This window comes from Myotis daubentonii, chromosome 11 (assembly GCF_963259705.1).
Source record: "Myotis daubentonii chromosome 11, mMyoDau2.1, whole genome shotgun sequence".
Taxonomy (NCBI): Eukaryota; Metazoa; Chordata; class Mammalia; order Chiroptera; family Vespertilionidae; genus Myotis; species Myotis daubentonii.
Window position 1 is genome coordinate 2095533 of NC_081850.1, and position 17819 is coordinate 2113351.

At 54.7% G+C, this 17819-nt stretch overlaps 1 protein-coding gene across 5 annotated transcripts in view; it reads right to left on the reverse strand.

The window, feature by feature from the left end:
• The window catches only part of BICD2 (BICD cargo adaptor 2), a 57106-nt gene extending 40349 nt beyond the window's left edge, over positions 1-16757 (reverse strand). For 3 of the 5 annotated variants that reach the window (XR_009447558.1, XM_059656291.1, XM_059656290.1), the window contains exon 1: positions 16366-16754. Coding sequence is in view for 4 of the 5 variants with exons in the window: in XM_059656291.1 (XP_059512274.1) it covers positions 16366-16605 (240 nt within the window). In the remaining variant the exon portion in view is untranslated. Of the gene's footprint in view, positions 1-16365 lie in introns of all 5 variants that reach the window. The other 2 variants (XM_059656293.1, XM_059656292.1) reach the window with 2 other exon arrangements.
• Between the last annotated feature and the right edge of the window lie 1062 nt (positions 16758-17819).

Consider the following 17819-nt stretch of genomic DNA (forward strand, 5'->3'; position numbering starts at 1 on the left):
AGTTATTCATTGTCTGGTAAGCTAATGTTCAAGAAAATGTTTTAATTTTTATTAAAATGTTCTATTATTTTATGGTAACAATAACTCATTTATTTCAGCCCTTTGTAGTCAGCATGTCTCTATCAAAATAAACCTACGTTTCTATGAAAATGGAAGCTTTTGTTTTTTTGTGGCCACATAAACTTAAACGGTGTTTATTTGGCCCATGGTAGCCTTTGAGTTTGACATGCTTGCCCTGCAGACACCTGAGCAGACAACCAGGTCCGGCGAGAGGGCATGAGAGGGGCTCTCGACCGCAATCAACGGGAAGGCACCCAGAGAGGCCACCCTAAGGCCCCATGGGAAGTTCCGAGGCACCCAGAAACAAAGTGGCTCAGCAGGGCCAGCTCAGCTCTCTGCCCCCAGGCTCCCACCAGGCCCTCTGCACCCTCCCAGCTCTGAGGGGTCAAGGGAGATGGAACAGCTGGGAGAGGCCATGGAGGGTGGGCACTAGCCCATGCCTATGCACTTCACAGTCTGTGCTAACGGGAGCCTATTAGCTTCTCTCTTGGGAGGGATCTCCTTCCACAAGTAAGAAACTGAACTCTGAGAACAAACAACTCCACATCTTTTCCCAATGGAACCACCACAAAGACAGGAAAGAGGCAGAAGAGGTTGAAAGGCAAAACCAGGATCAAGACCCGCAGCCCCACTGCTCAGCTGCCTGAGCCTCAGAATCACCCAGGGAGTCGGAAACAACCGTTCCAGGTGCAGGCACACCCGCCAGCCAGCCCTGCCCAGCCTTGGAGTCTGGGCCTGGAGTCTGGAATGTGCTGGCTAGGCCAGGCCTGCTTCGCGGATTTATGGAGATTCTCTCCCTCCTGGCACTCAACCCCTCCCCAGGTGCTGGGTAACTGACGTGGCAGAGAAGAGGCTGGCCTTTTTGCCAGGGAACCGGGGGGCTGTGTGTCCATTCTGGACATGGGGAGATGGGCCTACCTCACAGGAATTGCCAAAAAAAGGTGAGAGCTCAGAACTTCACACCTGGGTGTTCACGTAGCTGTGATCCTGAGCGCCAGACATGGGAACGCTGAGGTCCCCCAGAGGGAGGTGCTAGTGACTCGGGCACGGTGCTCACAGAAAACCAACCACCAACATGGGCAACTCCATGCCTCTCAGAGGAGCCAGATACAAAAGCCACCTGGGAACAGCTGTCAGCACAGATGTCAAGAACAGAGTCTGACCATACAGCGAGGTTGCAGGGCCCCTGGGCGGGGAGGGACTGGAAGGCACATGAGGATGACCCTCAGCAGGGGGCACCCACAGGAGCCCAACAACCTGTGTCTTCTTACCAGTGAATTATCTATTCCCCATTTTAAAATGAGAGCTGCTGACAAGACAGAATCATCTGGGCAAGCAGCCAGAATCGCTCCAGAAGCATCTGTCCCTGGAGGTGAGAGGCCCTGACAGTGCAGCCCGCGATGGAAGAGGTGCTCGCTCCACCTCAGAGAGACCCCCACATCCCAACAGGCAGTGGCTGGGTCTCCTGGGCAAATAGGGACGGGCCAGCAGGGGCTGCAGGAGCAGCTTCCTGGAGCCTCTGGGAGGGAAACCGCTGGGGGTGGGAGGGGTGTCCAAGCTCCCACGTAAGACAAAACCTTCTGGAGGGCTACAAACTGTGTGAGTCCCCATCAGGCCACATCTCAGAGCCAGGAGGTCACCAGGGGGCCAGAGGGTCTGCCCCGGGGGCAGCAGGAACAGTGCCGAGGGCTACCCAGGGACCTTCCCTGCAGACCTCCCTCAGTAATGCCTCCTGAGGCGGGCACTCTACCATTTCAGTTCACAAACAGACTGGGGCCTGGGGGAGGCAAGGCCCGACACCCAGATACACAGTGCGGGCCAGGATGGCCTCTTACACGGAAGGAACGCAAGCACCTGGGCACCCTATGCCAGGCACTGAGAACCCACACCTGGCAAGTGACAGGTGCTCAGCAGATACCTGTAGATGAACTGGGGGTCAGGGAGGACATGGGGACACTGCAGCGGGGGGTGGGGGGTGGCCCACACCACAAGTGGGTGGACGGGAACACCGGGTCCAGGGCATGGACAGTGCCTCCCAGGTCTGCTGGGAAGGCTGAGGGGCTGCAGGGTCTGGGGGAGAGGTGCTGCAGGCGTCTCCTCTTTACTGCTCCCCCTAGCCAGCAGGACAAAGCCCCAGGGACTCAGAGGCAGAAAGGCCCCCAGCCTCACCCCTCTACCTGGGTGTATCCTCGGCTCATGCACACCCCCAGAGAGACTTCTCCAGGTCCAGCCCAGGGCAGGGGTGGTCGTGACCTCGCAGGGAGATGCAGACACAGAGGTGGGCCCTTCCAACAGCACATATTCAGGGACGGGGCACCTTCCTGGGCCCCAATACAGACAAATGCAGAGCGACATTCCACCACATGGGCAGGAATCCTTCAGATCCCAAAGTAAGCTACAGGGACAGGATGGGGCTCCCAAACTCATCTCCCCCCGGGGTCCCTTCGGAAGCCTCCCTCGACCACCCGTGTCCCATCCTGAGACTGATCTCGGACTCCTGAAAGCTCACCAGGTGGTCCTGGCCTGCAGAGAATGCCGTATCACACTGGCTTTGCAGGTGCTTCCACTGGAACCTAAGTCAGCCGAGAACCACACAGAGCCAGGTGCTCAGGGACCTGCCAACCCACCGAAAGGAACACCCATGGCCACCCAAGGAGGCTTCAGCTCACCACCCTCAGCCTGCTCACCCCATCCCCTCCCACCTGGCTGAGAAGCTCCAAGAAGAACCCCCAGACCCACTCCCTCCTCCCTTGCTCTGAGGGCATGCCCTGGGCAGACAGGTGTGGTGGGTGGCACTGAGCCCCTGGGCATGTTTGGAGGCAGCTTGGGAAGGCGTGGCTGTGTCCCCAAGGAGACAGAGAGTGCCATCGCACTTGATCGTCACAACAGCAGGCAAAGTAGAAAGTTCACCACTCCCATTTCATAGGCGAACAAACCGAGGCTCAGTGAGGTCAGATGATTTGCCTGGTTGGCACCACAGGGCTTCTCACTCCAAAAAGTTTTCCTCTCCCCAGAGCTGGGGCATCCCAGGAGGGGTGGAATGTGCTGGACAAAGAGTGGGTCAAGGATGGAGCTGGACCCCAAGAAGGCCCAAAAGGCTCACCTAGCAGGTGGGCAGGGAGGAACCTGGGAAGGCTGCTCCGGCCCTTGCAGGAGAGGGCAAGTTCCTCCTGGAAATGGGGGGCAGGCTAGAGGCTGGGCACACCGGCACAACCTACCTGGTGGACAGCCCTCACCCATCAGACCAGTGTGCCGAGAATCCACAGCCATCCCAGTCCTAACAGGGTCACGTGTCTGATGTCTATCCTCTCCATTGGCCTGCCCTCCCCACAGTGTGGCTTCCAGCCTCAGTTTCCCTTCAGAGCACTTACACGCTGGCTGAGGGAATCAAAGACTGGGCTGTGACAGTTATCACACACCACTCTCCATGTTTGTCCCATCTGCCCACGTCCTCCCACCGTCTGCTGCACCCCAGCTGCCTGGGGCAGCGTCCAAGCACTAAGCTGCTTTTAGAAAACTGGCATCCACTCTTGGGCAGGAGAGATTTAGGCAGAATTGGGTGCTATTCAGAGAAGATTACACCCTAATTGCCTCTATGGCAGCAGACAGGCTTCTGGCCAGCTGAGCCCCGGGGCTGGTGGCGGGCTCCACAGACCCTGGCTCTTCCACTCAGGGACACAGAGGCCAATCTGAGGGCCTGGGGACAAGCCACCATCTTCCTCAGCAGCTGTCTGTCTGACAAAACCTCCATTCAACGGCCTGCAGTCAGGGCAGGAGGGACAGCTGTGCAGCTCCATTTGTCCCAGGCCTGAGGATGGCTAGGACAGGGCAGCCGGGACTGTGCGGGCTGGGAGCCCCAGGACAGCAGCCCAGTTGGAGTGGCCGGGCTTTTTCACTTCATCTCTAACCTCGGCGCATTTTAGGAAGGGACACTCAGCAAGCTTCAAGGGAGTGCCCAGAGACTGTAATTCAGGCCATGTCCCTGTAATGAGTTCGGCGGCTGGCCTCGGGGCGGGCGTGGAGCCCAAGGAGAAGTGGGGTGGCCGCGATGCTCACAGGTCCCTCCAGGGGCTCCAGTAGGTGGATGGACCTGTCAACAGCTGCAGCCAGGGTGAAAGAAAAGGTCTCAGGGACCAAGTGTGCCCCACATCTGGCATTCTGTCATAGTCACCCTCGTAGGGTCAGTCCCAGGTGCCCCAGGGACTAAGATCACCTGACATTAGGGGCTCCCAGACCTCGAGGAAATGAGGACCCTGACATGAAAAGAGAGGAGAAACAGGCTCAGGGAGGGACAGCCCGGACCCTGAGCTAAAGCCAGGTATCTAGTCTCCCAGCCTCAACCCTCCAACCCGAATACCTGCAAGTTGCCCAGAGGGGCAAGGCCTGCAGACCCTTCCTGTGCCACACCTGTCGCCTCCAGGGTCAAATGCAAAGGCAGTGCGTTAGGCAGCTTGCTAGTGGTGTCCCCGGAGGGAAGTCAGCCCAAACGGAAGTCTTGTGCCCGCCTTACAGACACGGAGGAGAGAAGCCTCACACTTGTCCTCTGTTGAGAATCTGACCAACTATTCTAGTGATTTATCTTTCCTTTTTTTAAAAAAAGAAAATCCTCACCAGAGGATATGTTTTTATTGACTTTTTTAGAGAGAGGGAAGAGGGAGAGAGAGGAACATCAATCGGTTGCCCCTGATGTGCATGCCATGACCGGGAATCGAACCCGCAACCTTTTGGTGTATGGGATGATACTCCAGCCAGCTCAGCCACTCAGCCAGGGCATGATTTTTCTTTTTAACCATTTGCATTCTACTACTTTTTCTCAAGACGAGAGAAAAAAAAAATTTTTTTAATTAAATCTTTATTGTTCAGATTATTACATTTGTTCCTTTTTTTTCCCCCCCATAACTCCCCTCCTCCCAGTTCCCGCCCCACCCTCCGCCCTCACTCCCCACCCACTGTCCTCATCCATAGGTGCACGATTTTTGTCCAGTCTCTTCCCATATCTCCCACACCCCTTTCCCCCCCAAGAATAGTCAGTCCATTGCCTTTCTATGTCCCTGATTCTATTATAATCAACAGTTCATTCTGTTCATCAGATTATTTATTCACTTGATTCTTAGATTCACTTGTTGATAGATGCATATTTGTTGTTCATAATTTGTATCTTTACCTTTTTCTTCCTCTTCCTCTTCTTAAAGGATACCTTTCAGCATTTCATATAATACTGGTTTGGTGGTGATGAACTCCTTTAGCTTTTCCTTATCTGTGAAGCTCTTTATCTGACCTTCAATTCTGAATGATAGCTTTGCTGGATAAAGTAATCTTGGTTGTAGGTTCTTGGTATTCATCACTTTGAATATTTCTTGCCACTCCCTTCTGGCCTGCAAAGTTTCTGTTGAGAAATCAGCTGACAGTCGTATGGGTATTCCCTTGTAGGTAACTGAGTTTCTTTCTCTTGCTGTTTTTAAGATTCTCTCTTTATCTTTTGCTCTTGGCATTTTAATTATGATGTGTCTTGGTGTGGTCCTCTTTGGATTCCTTTTGTTTGGGGTTCTCCGCGCTTCTTGGACCTGTAAGTCCATTTCTTTCACCAGGTGGGGGAAGTTTTCTGTCATTATTTCTTCAAATAGGTTTTCAATATCTTGCTCTCTCTCATCTTCTGGCACCCCTATAATTCTGATGTTGGTACGCTTGAAGCTGTCCCAGAGGCTCCTTACATTATCCTCGCATTTTTGGATTCTTTTTTCAATTTGCTTTTCCGGTTGGATGTTTTTTGCTTCCTCGCATTTCAAATCATTGACTTGATTCTTGCGCTCCTCTGGTCTGCTGTCGGGCGTCTGTATAATATTCGTTATTTCAGTCCGTGTGTGCTTAATTTCTAGTTGGTTCCCCAATATAACATCGAGGGTCTCATTAGTTTTCTTGTAGATCTCATTAAGTTTATCGGCAGCTTCTAAACAGTTCTTGAGAGACCTTAAAAGTGTGGTTCTGAACTCTATATCTTCCATTGACAATTTTGTCCTGTTTCTTTGTCTCCGCATTTTGTTATGCTTCCTTGGTGCACCCCCTAGTGGTCTTTGTTCGCAGTCTTATAGATAAATCTTGATTGTTGTAGCTAATCCCAGGGAGGGTTTGACCTCCAGGCCAAGTGGCTATGAGAATCAGCTGTGTCAGCAGTGAGAGAACTTCTGTCCTCTAGGGAGGTGCTAATCTAGCCTTTGCCTGAGGCTATCCGGCAAATGCCTCTGTGCAGGGCTTGGGCGGGGCGGGTCGCACAGGATCAACAGGGTGGGCCAGAGAGAGCAGTTATGGCGGCTCTCAGTCCTGTCCCCAGGGGCTCTGCCTCTCTGAGTTCCAGCACCCGCTGCAAAGCTGGGAGAGAAAGCTGCACTCGCTCTGACCGAAGCCAGACAGTCCCGCTTCTCCCGTTTGAGTCTGGGTCCCTAAAGACTCGCCTGTATCTGGTGCTCAGAGTCTGCGACTCCCTCCCGATTGAAAACAACAACCGCGCCCTCCGCCGCCAGCCCGCTCCGCGCACTCCGCACCTCAGAATTTGACTTCAGCACTGCGCCTCCTCTGAGTGTCCGTATGCGTTTCTCTTTCCTCCTAGTTGTAGGACTTCCACTCAGCCAGCGTTCCTGTGGTTCTGGGTGATGTCCCTTCCGTTTTTTGGTTTCACTTTTGAAGTAGTTGTTCAAAGCAGTAAACTCCGGCGTTAACCTATGCCGCCATCTTGGTTCTCGAGAAAAATTTTTTTTAAAAGGAGCCATCATCAATTGATGGTGACCAGGACCAACCCTGCAGTCTGGGGCTGTAGACCCCAGTTGGGTGTACAGTCACACAATCAACACCACAGGGCTGAAGAGAACGCATCGTCAGTGACGCAGAAAACAGACAGAAATCCAATAAAACTAGTAACACACAATCTGGAGCAGGGCTACGGCAAAAGGACAATCACACAGATCAGTGGGACAGAAAATGGGATCAGGGGCCAGGAGCAGACCCACATATACAGCCAACTAATTGTTTATACAGGAGCAAAAGCAATTTCATTGAGAAAGTATAGTCTACATGCAAAAAAACCCGAATCTGGACACAGATCTTAAACCTTTCACAAAAACTACTTGAAATGAACCACAGACCTAAATGTGAAATACAAAACTATGTCTAAATAAAAACATGGGCAAAAATCTATGTGACCTTGGGTTTGGTGATGAAGCATGATCTGCAAATGGTATTAAATTAAAAACTACTCTGTACACAACACTGTTAAAAGAATGAAAAGACAAGCCAAGAATTACTTGCAAAGTAAAACTTATGCCCTAACAAACATGTGCACTAGATGCTTACAGCAATTCTCTTAATAATGCCCCAAACTGGAGGCGACCAAGATGCCCGGTCTGAAAGGATAAACAAACTATGTGGTACATCTAGACCAGGGTTGGGGGACGTCCAGTCCCGAAATCATTTGGTCTGGCCCTGCCAAGGCATGAGGGGTGAGTTAATTAAATGTTTGACCAAATATAGCAGGCTAATTTTTTTTAGTTGATAATTTTATATGACCGGGATATATTATAAATATCCAAATGGCCCTTGACAGAAAAAAGGGCCCCTAGTCTTGATCAAGACAATGAAATATTATTCTGTGATTTAAAAAAAAAAGGCTATCAAGCCCTAGCTGGTATGGCTCAGTGGATAGAGCATCGGCCTGCGGACTGGATTCAATGCTCCTGGGGGGTCCTGGGTTTGATTCCAGTCAAGGGCACATGCCTTGGCTGCGGGCTCCAGCCCCAGTGGCAGGTGTGCAGAAGGCAGCCGATCAATGATTCTCATCATTGATGTTTCTATCTCTCTCTCCCTCTCCCTTCCTCTCTGAAATAAATATATATATATATATATATATATATATATATATATATATATATATGTTAAAGAAAAAAAAAAGGTTATCAAATCACATAACAACACCGATGAATCTTAAACACATATTGCTAAGTGAAAGAAGCCAGTCTGAAAAGGCTATGTACTGCATGATTCCAATGATGTGATATTCTGGAAAGAGCAAAACTGTGGAGACAGTAAAAGATCAGCAGTTGTCAGGGGTTTGTGGAGGGAGGGTGTTGCATAGGTGAAGCACAGGAGATTATACACACACACACACACACACACACACACACATATATTGATTTCAGAGAGGAAGGGAGGAGAGAGAGAGAGAGATAGAAACATCAATGATGAGAGAGAATCATTGATCAGCTGCCTCCTGCACACTCCCTACTGGGGGGGGTGGGGGGGGTCAAGCCCGCAACCCAGGCAAGTGCCCTTGACCAGAAATGAACCTGGGACCCTTCAGTCCGCAGGCCGACACTCTATCCACTGAGCCAAACCGGCCAGGGCAGAAGATTTTTTTAAGGTAACAAAACAATTCTGTGCGATACTTTAACGGTAGACAAATGACACTGCATCTGTCAAAACCCAGATGATGTTAACAGCCCAAAGAGTAGGTGCAACCTTTTTAAAAGTCACTTAGGAGGTCAGTGGATCCCAGGATGAAATGTTGAATGTGGTAAAATAATCGCACTGTATTACAGATGGATAAAACCACTTCACTGAAGGGAATGGGGCATAGAGTGCTGCATAAGTAACTTATTAGGAAATAAGTAGAGTGTGTGAGACCAAAGCAAAGGAAGCTGCTCATACGACTCTAGTCTAGTTGGTAAACTATTCCCCAAGGGGGTTCAGGTCAGCAGTTGGGGCAGCACTGTGAGGTGTGCAGGAACAGAATGGTTGCAGCACTATGGCCAGGGGGAGACAGGGCTGGAGACATGAGGATGAGCTCAGGTCAGCTTCATACACACACAGGTGGCTACATCTACAAGTGTTCATAGACATGTGCAGAGGACACACATCTACCCCCAGGCTGCCGGCTGAGGGCCGGGAAGCAGTGACCCTCCCGGCTACTTGGAGGAGCCTGGAGCACCTGGCTGTGCTGGAAAGTAAGGGGGTGCTGAGAAAGGAAGGGAGAGAGGGAGGAAGGGGGGAATCACCGCAGGCATCTCAAAGGGGCACAGGAGCCAAAGGAAAGAGCTTCCAAGGACCAAATCAGAAACAAGTTGAGCAACCAAGTAAAGCAGCACTGGATTTTGACAAATATAAACATCCATGAGCCACACCGATATGAATGAACGGATGAAGAAAGAAAGCGGCAGGGCTCCCATGCAGAAAAATTCCAAATAATGTCCGAGGATGCCCTCCAGGAGGAGAGCCGGCGCACAGTTTGGAACGGGGTAGGGACCTTTCCGCCACAGACACTGACAAACACCTCAGCCGGGCGTCCAGGCCACCCTCGCCGGGAAGTCACTGACCCTGACCGGATGGATGCGGGGAGATGGCACTGCACCTCTGTGTCTTCCTCCCCTGACCCATAACCCTATTCCAATTACAAGAGAAATATCAGACAAATCCGAAACGAGGGACATTCAACACAACACCTGACCAGTCCTCCTCACAACTGTCTCAGTCACCAAAAACAACAAAAGTCTGAGAAACTTTCACAGCCAAGAAGAACCTGAGGAGACAGGACAACTGACCTGTGGGGTCATGGGCCGGTCCTGGAGTAGGAAAAGAACAGCAGATAAAAACCAGGGCTATCTACACACATGTGAACTTCAGTGAAGAAAGAGGCATGGCCGCTGGCTAACCACGCTCCGGTAAGATGCTGGTGGCAAGAGGACCTCTCTGCTAGCTTCACAACTGCTCTGTAAGTCTCAAAGTTTTCTAAAGGAGCTTAATGTTAAAAATCAACTGGAAAAGGCAGCACAGTGTAGCATGTGTTAAACAATTTAAAAAGACACAAATACTGCAGCACACATGGCACTGTATCCTGACAAGGCCGCGTGCCGGGGCTGAGGCGTCTCGGGGGAGTGGGCCTTCGGAAAGGGATGCAAAGTTGCACCAGATCTGGGTGGGTGGGTCACTGGGTCAGGTTGTATGCTCACCTGGTGTGTTCTGGGGACAAAAATCTCACATACGCAAATGCTAAAATCTCATTATGCTCACACTGTTCCCGCAAATATCATCCACTCTGGAACAAATTGGCACTTTTCTTTTTTTTAAATCCTCACCTGAAGATATTTTTCCATTGATTTTTAGAGAGAGTGGGAGAGAGAAAGAAAGAGAAACATCGATGTGAGAGAAACACATCGATTGGTTGCCTCCTGCACAAGCCCCGACCAGGGCCCAGGCCGGGAATGAACCTGCAACCGAGGTCCATGCCCTTGACCGGAATCGAACCCAGGACCCTTCGGTCCACAGGCCGATGCCTATCCACTGAGCCAAACTGGCTAGGGCACAAATGGCACTTTCTAAACAAGTGTTACAGCAGAACTGAGTGCTTCATGGAAGAAGATATAAATCAACCCCCCAAACACCATTCTCCCTCAGAACACTGGCCACAGGATAAAGGCCACCACAGGTGCTGGTGAGAACACAGACGGCTCCGAGGCTGCTCGCGGCTGGCCCTCCCAGAAGGGGTGGAACATCCGCAGCCCCAGCATCTGCACCAGGTAACACGGTGACTGATGGCAGGCGAGGCTTTGGGTCAGGACTGTAGACAGTCTTCCAGGCACACCCCCTTCCTGTGGCCAGCGTCCCTCTGACCACCCAGGTCACATTTTACAGCTCTCAGGGAATCACTCTGGCTGGTGGGACAATTTGGACCCTGCAGCAAGTGCAGGATGGGGGGTGAGGGGCAAGGAGGGAAGAGAGAGCCCAGGCAATCCCAGGCAGCAAACCACAGGAGCCTGCAGAATGGGGTCCCGGTCCCCCCTATGCCATCATTGAGAGGGAAGCGGCCCACCACCAGGGCTTCAGGGACGCACTGGCCGACACCGAGGCCCAGGGAGGGCACCACGCAGGGTCACATCAAGCGTTGCTAGCACACAGCATGGGCTGTCACCCTCACTCTTCGGGCCCCAGCATCCCCTCCTGTGGAATGAAGGTAAGAGCCTCCCTCCTGGTTCAGAGAGAGCTGGCAGCTCTCAGCATCACAGTCAGAACAAACCCAATGGGTGACCAAGGGCCCCTGCAGGCACAAGTAGTGCCATAAGGCTGGTGTCCTGACTAGATGGGGGACGACAACCCAGCAACCCAAGAACCAGGCCACATATCAACTGAAGGCATCATTCTGGCCAACATTTTTAAAAAGAGAAAGTTAAGAAAAGATAAGAGTGTGTGTCAGTCCTGAATGGAGCTGGAAGCGCAGCTCTAGGTTTCCAACAGGGAGGCAGGAGGGGCGACTGCCAGACAGGCTCACGAGGCTCTGTCCATGAAGCAGCAAGGCCTTCTGCGTGGAGTAGACCCGGATGCAAACAGAACAACTGCAAAGCTGCCTTTATGAGCCAAAAATGGGGAATCCAGACAATGACCGGATAGGAGACAGCACTAAGGAATCATTATTAATTCTGTCAGGTGTGAAAATTCACCTAGTTATCTTATATAATAAAAGGGTAATATGCAAATTGACCCTAAAAGTGAACGACCGGTCACTATGACGCTCACTGACCACCAGGGGACAGACGCTCAATGCAAGAGCTGCCCCCTGGTGGTCAGTGCGCTCCCACTGCTCAGCCACAAGCCGGGTTCACGGCTGTAAGTGCAGCACCTCCTCAGCAGCATTAAGGATGTCTGACGGTGGCTTGGGCCCACCTAAGCCACCGTCGGACATCCCCCAAGGGCTCCCAGGTTGCCAGAGGGATGTCTGACTGCCAGCTTAGGCCCATTCCCCTGGGAAGTCCCAGACTGCGAAGGGTACAGGCCGGGCTGAGGGACCTCCCCAGAGTGCATAAATTTTTGTGCACCGGGCCTCTAGTGTTTTATAAAAAAAGAGTTACTTTCTCAGCACAACACACCAATGTACTTACAGAGGAAGTGAGGCAAAGAGATGGCGGAGAGACACATTCCCTCTGCTCTGGTTATACTTACAACTTCCCCTAAAGAAGATGGAAGCATTATGAGGGAAGCAATGCAGAAAACTGTCTTTAAAAAAGCAAATCCTTGAAATACAAACCACACAATTATTTTGCATGATACAACAGACTCAAAGTGCATGGTGCCTTCTGAACTATGGAAACTCCTGTCTTTATCCACTTGAATGAAACCTGCTTTTCTGCAACTCTGTGCTTTTTTAAAAACGACTGCTGCAAATGCTCAGTCCACCTCCCATGATAGAGCCCAGCAGGCTGGCACGGTTTAATACCCAGGACAGCAGCTGGACAGCCACACAGAGCCTGGGAGGGCCTCATGTGTCAGAGCCTGCAGGGTCCGGGCCAGCCCTGGCCATGGGACCTCTTCACCTCACTGTCTAAGAAGAAACCAAATCTTTCTTTACCCCCATTATGTGTAGTGGCCCTTCACCCAGAGTCCTGATATGGCGAAGGTCTAAGGGGTGACTGCCCCAAACTGAGGAGGGGAAGCTGACCTCCTTTGCAGGAAGTGATGAGGGGGCGCAGCAGGAGCCCATGCTGGTCTGGCCGTGGCTCTGTCCCAGGCAGCTGCTCAGGCCCAGAGAGCCTCAGCCACCAGCCCTTTACCCGCCACCCCCGCAGGCTCAGGTGCACCAACCCATGCAGTGACCTGCACCCTTGTGACCCATCCTGGCTCCAGTGGGCAGAGCTGCTCATCGAGGGCCACACAGCTAAGGGCCCAGCAGGATCCAACCCTTCCTGGAGCCAGTGTGAAAACCACAGCCTCGTGCAGCACAGGCAGCACCTCCTCGCCTCCCAGGCAAAAGCCACCTTTGGGCCACAGGCTCCTGGTCCCAGGCCTGGCCACCTGCTGCCCTTCCTGTAGGAAAGCAGCTCCGTCAGTGCGCCAGTCTTGAGTCCAAGGCCATACCTGGGGACGTTGAGGCGCACAGCTGCTCCCCCCAGGCCGGCAGATGGAAGCAGCCCAGATGCCGGCAGTCAGTCTCGGCGCTTTTAAAAGTGAGGGAGCCCCAAAAGGGATTCACGAACCTCTGCCCGACACACCCTCCACTTGTGGGACAGCAGGGAGTGTCAGCAGTACAGCCTCAGTGAGCCCTGGAGTCGCAGCCTTTGGACACCTGTAGCTGCCTCTCCTGGCTGGGGACCAGCAGGGCCACATCAGCACCTCAGGGTTCCCCAGCCCCCCAAGTCGTGCCTCTTCATGCCAACAGCGGAACGCACACCCAGCTCTGGCTCCAAAAGCGCTTGGCCTCTCCCTGCGCTCCAGCCCCAAGGACTCTGCTCCGAGGTCCAGGGCACTCTCAGTGGGCGGGAGAGCCCTCCAGGCTTCAGCCAAAGCAGGGCTCTTCCTGCCCCACACAGACACTGAGGAGGCTGGGCCCCACGCAGAGGCCTCCAGTTGCCCTGCCCTTTCGAGACAGGCTGCCTGGGCTCCTAGCCTTGAGCAAAACACGCCTTCTGTGCACCTGCCTCAGTTTCCCCATCTATACAATGGCTATAAGAAGGTGGTAACCCAAGGGCTGGTATGAGTCAGTGGGGCCTAGGGAGGCTACGACAGGAGCAGCTCAGCTGCAGGGGTGAGACCAAGTGGCTGCGCTCACCCACCCCATCTGGCTGTGACTTCTGCAAACACATGGGTTGGGGAATCGGTGCCAAGGACCCCTTCCCACGTAGTTTGAGCTGCTGAGCCTTCCTTAGTCGCTCCCACCCATTCTACCTCAGTCTCCCCATCCTCTGCGAGAGATTATACAAGGGAGGGAAGGGAGCAAAGGGGACAGAGTAGCTGCTCTCATCAGCTCTGCCCCAACCCTCCTGGTTGCTGAGCCTGCAGGACAGGAGGGATGACGGATGAGTGTTGGGAGCTGGGCTCAGGCAAGTCCAGAGGGGGTGGCAGAGGAGGCTCAGAAGCATCCGGCAGTGAGGGCAGCACAGGCTGGGCCAGCTGGAGGCCCCAGGCAGCAGGCTTGGGCTGCCCTCTGGGAGATGCAGTGGGGACGCTACAGATCACACCAAGCCAAGGAGCAGAGTTGGTGGCTGTGGGAACAGCAGGGAGGGGATCCAGGCCTGAGAGGTGGAGGGAAGGAGCTGAGGCCACTAACCAGCAAGTGTAAGCACTTCCTGTGTGCCGGGCAGGCTTTATGCCCAGTCTATGAGACGCCAGAGCTCACCAAACTGCACCCACTGCTTCCCCAAGATGTATATATATCACACACTCAAGATCCTGAGGTGGCAGAGAGGGCGTCCAGGCCTGTCTTCTCACTCTCCCTGGGAGCCAAGAGATGGCGGGGCTGACACTGCATCAGGAACCTGCCCCTGGCCTGAGGCATGCCTTCTCACCCCCCCCCCCCCCCCCGTGAGGACCACCTACTTCTGGCACTTACCTAACCCTACCAGACAGGAGCTCCCACCCAATGCCTGCACCCTTAAAGCTGCAGCTGAGGACACAGTGCCTGCACCCCGCCAGACAGCTTCCCTCCCTCAAACATGGTATTACCTACAAATGTTGGACAGGAGTACAGGCAATTCTGTTTGCAGCATAATTTGTTAGTAACTGAATCCACTTTAGTTCAATGAATTTTTAAAAGAATTAAGATAGTCCACTTCTCTACAGGAGAAATGGGCCCAACAAATTCAGGGTGGGGCAAAAATAGGTTTACAGCTGTTCACATGAAAAATAATATAGTAACTAATAGTAATACAAGATTAAACTGTTTTACATACTCACAACTGTAAACCTACTTTTGCCCCACTCAGTATTATCTACTTAAATGTTGATTTTTAAAATAAGAGTCAGTGTTTCCAAGTATGAAATGGGCACAAAATAAATAGGTTGACAAGAGCCTGTACTGGTACAGGCATGAGTGAACTGGTGCAAGCTTTCTGGCAACATCTCCTGAACAGATCATCTTCCTCCAGCTTCTGCCAGAACTTCCCACCCGCAATGGGGGAAACTGAACTCAGGGCAGCAGAGCAACATGTCCAAGGCCATGTGGCCAGTGCACGCAGGAGCCAGGAGGGGACAGCAAGCAGGCAGGCACCTGAAGGACACTGTGGAAACTGACCCGCCTTCCAGACACACCCACTGAACGGAGCCAAGGTTCCTGCATTGGCCAAAAGGTTTGCCCACGATGGAAAAGAGCTAACAAACGAAAGGTCCCTGAGCGGGAAGCAGTTCTCTCTGCAATCGTGGGTCCAGACCTTCTTACAGGGTCACGAAGGCAAGCTTGTGAGCACAAGAGGGGGGCTGTGAGTGCTATGGGGGTGAGTCCCATCCAGGGAGACCCTGGGTGCATCCCCCCACCCCCCAAATGGCACCCTTGTTGGAGGGGCACATGTACGCCTCTTGAAGATCCAGTGCCAGCCAAGCCTGGCTCAAAGGAGACCCAATACTCGCTGACAGATGTCAGGACCTGGGGTGAGCGAGCGGCCACCTGCCTTCCCGCCCGCCCGAGTCAGTCGTTTACTGATGCTAACCTGAGCACCTACTCTGCCAGGCATGGCTTCCTTTACCCTCTCCTCCCCGCCTTCACAAGAGGGCTCTACTGGACTCCCCAGTGAGGCAGGGAGGCTCTGACCAGTCCAGGCACCCGTCCCAGCCACTAGGAGTGGTGGTGCCAGGAGGCGGGGGTTGGGGGAAGCAGCTGGCATGTGGATCCCAGGATCAAGGGCCAAGAGCCCGCCAGGACAAGGGGAGAGTCAGGTGGGGAAGGGGCACCCTGTCGGGGAAACTGACACCATGCCCCGCCTTTTCAAGCCTTATGGGTGGGCCATGCTGCCGAGAGGAAGCCAAGGCCCCGTCCTCCTCGCTCCCGCACAGGCTGGGGTGAAGCTGGTGTTGAGGTCACTAGCACACTTCCCGCAGGGCTGCCCGAGGACCTGACCCCTCACCCCGGAGGGAAAATCCGTGACACACGCAGAGCGGCCCGTCCCATCGGCAGGGAGAGCCGGGGGCGCGCCCACACAGGAAGTGGGCGGAAGAAGCTGGCTTCCAGGGCAGTGGGGGGAATGGTGGGAGAGCTGAATCCGGGACAGGCCCCCGACACAGGCCGCGACCGCCGCAGTCCAGGCCACCTGCCCTGGCACAAGCCCTGCCGAAGGCAGCTGCCCCGCCTGGGAAGGGTGATGCAGGGCCGGGCTTTTCTCGGCGCTCATCCCTCGCCCACACTCTCGCCCAACCCGGGAGGCCGAGCACCGCAGGAAAACACCACCCACCGTGCCCAGGCCCGCCACCAGGTGCAGGCAGGCCGCGCACGCACCCCTGGCGCCCGGGGCGGCCCGGCGAGGGGGCAGCTCAGGGCGGGGTGGGGAGCCGGGCGGGGCGCCTCACCTCCTTGAGCTGCTCCATCTCGCCGCGGATGGCCTCGTAATCCACCTCGAGCTCCTCGAACTGCAGCTTGAGCTGGTGCTTCTCCTCGAGCACCGCCAGCCCGTACTCGGCCGCCTGGATCTTCTCGCGCGTGGTCTCGGCCAGCTCGTGCGACAGCCGCTTCACCTCGGCGCGCAGCCACTCGGGCTGCGCCTCCATCACCAGCCGCGCGTACTCCTCCTCCTCGGACGGCGCCGACATGGTGGCCGCGGGCCGGCTCACGCTGCTGCCACCGGGCTCACACCCGGCTCCCGTCCGCTGGCCACCGCCCAGCCCGACGGCGCCCCGGCCGCCGCACAGCCGCAGTGCGCTCCCCGCCGCGCGGGGCGATGTGGGTGCCGTAGTCCCGCTCGCGCGACCGCCAAGCTCGTGTGGACACGAGCCCGCCCGCCCCGGCCCTTGATTGGCCGGCCGGCGCCGCGCCCCTCCCAATCCCATCGCCGCGGCCGCCGCCGCCCGGGATATTCTGGGCGCCGTAGTCCCGCCCGCACGCCGCCTACCAGGACCGTCATGCCCGCGCCTGCCCGCTCCCGGCCGTGATTGGCCCGCGAGGCCGCCGTCGCAGAGCCGGAAGTGTGTTGTTCTCCTGCCCGCCCCCGGCCGTGATTGGCCCTCGACGCCGACGTCGCAGAGCCGGAAGTGTGCTGTTCTCCTGCCCGCCCCCGGCCGTGATTGGCCCGCGAGACCGCCGTCGCAGAGCCGGAAGTGTGCTGTTCTCCTGCCCGCTCCCAGGCCAGGCCTCAGCCCCACCCTCTGCGAGACCCGGTCTCCGAGGCGGCGGGACGGGCGCGCCCCGACGTGCCCGCGGTTCGCCTGGGACGCCCGGGAGGTGCGCCAGTTCTGGCCGCGCAGCCTGGCCCTCGTGTCGCGGCTGGTGCCCCTTCGTGATCGCCACCTGCGAGCCGCCGCGGAGACTTGCCGACACCCTCCTCCGTTCCTTTCACCACAGTTTTCATTGCTATGTCTGGTTCAGACTAATGGCCCCACACTGTTTCTTCACTATTGCCGCCATTCCTTCTCCACCCATGGCTTTGTATTCTAGAGAAGAGATTTCATTCACTAGCATTATATTCTTCTTAGAGGCCTGGTGCACGAAATGCGTGCACTGGGGGGAGGTCCCCTCATCCTGGATTGCGAGAGGGCCCAGGCCAGGCGGAGGGACCCCACCATCTGGCTCAGTCCCAGAGGGGCAGAACCCCAGCAGCAAGCTAACCTACCCGTGGAGTGTCTGCCCCCTGGTGGTCAGTGCGGGCCGTAGCGGGTGGCCTGAGCATATCATTAGCAAATTATGCTTTGATTGGTTGAACGGGTGATCGGACACTGAGCATATTAGGCTTTTATTATATAGGAGGATTTTACTCAGCGAGTTTTTTTCTGTTACTCTCCTTATTTCCTTAGATGTTCAACTGGCAGGT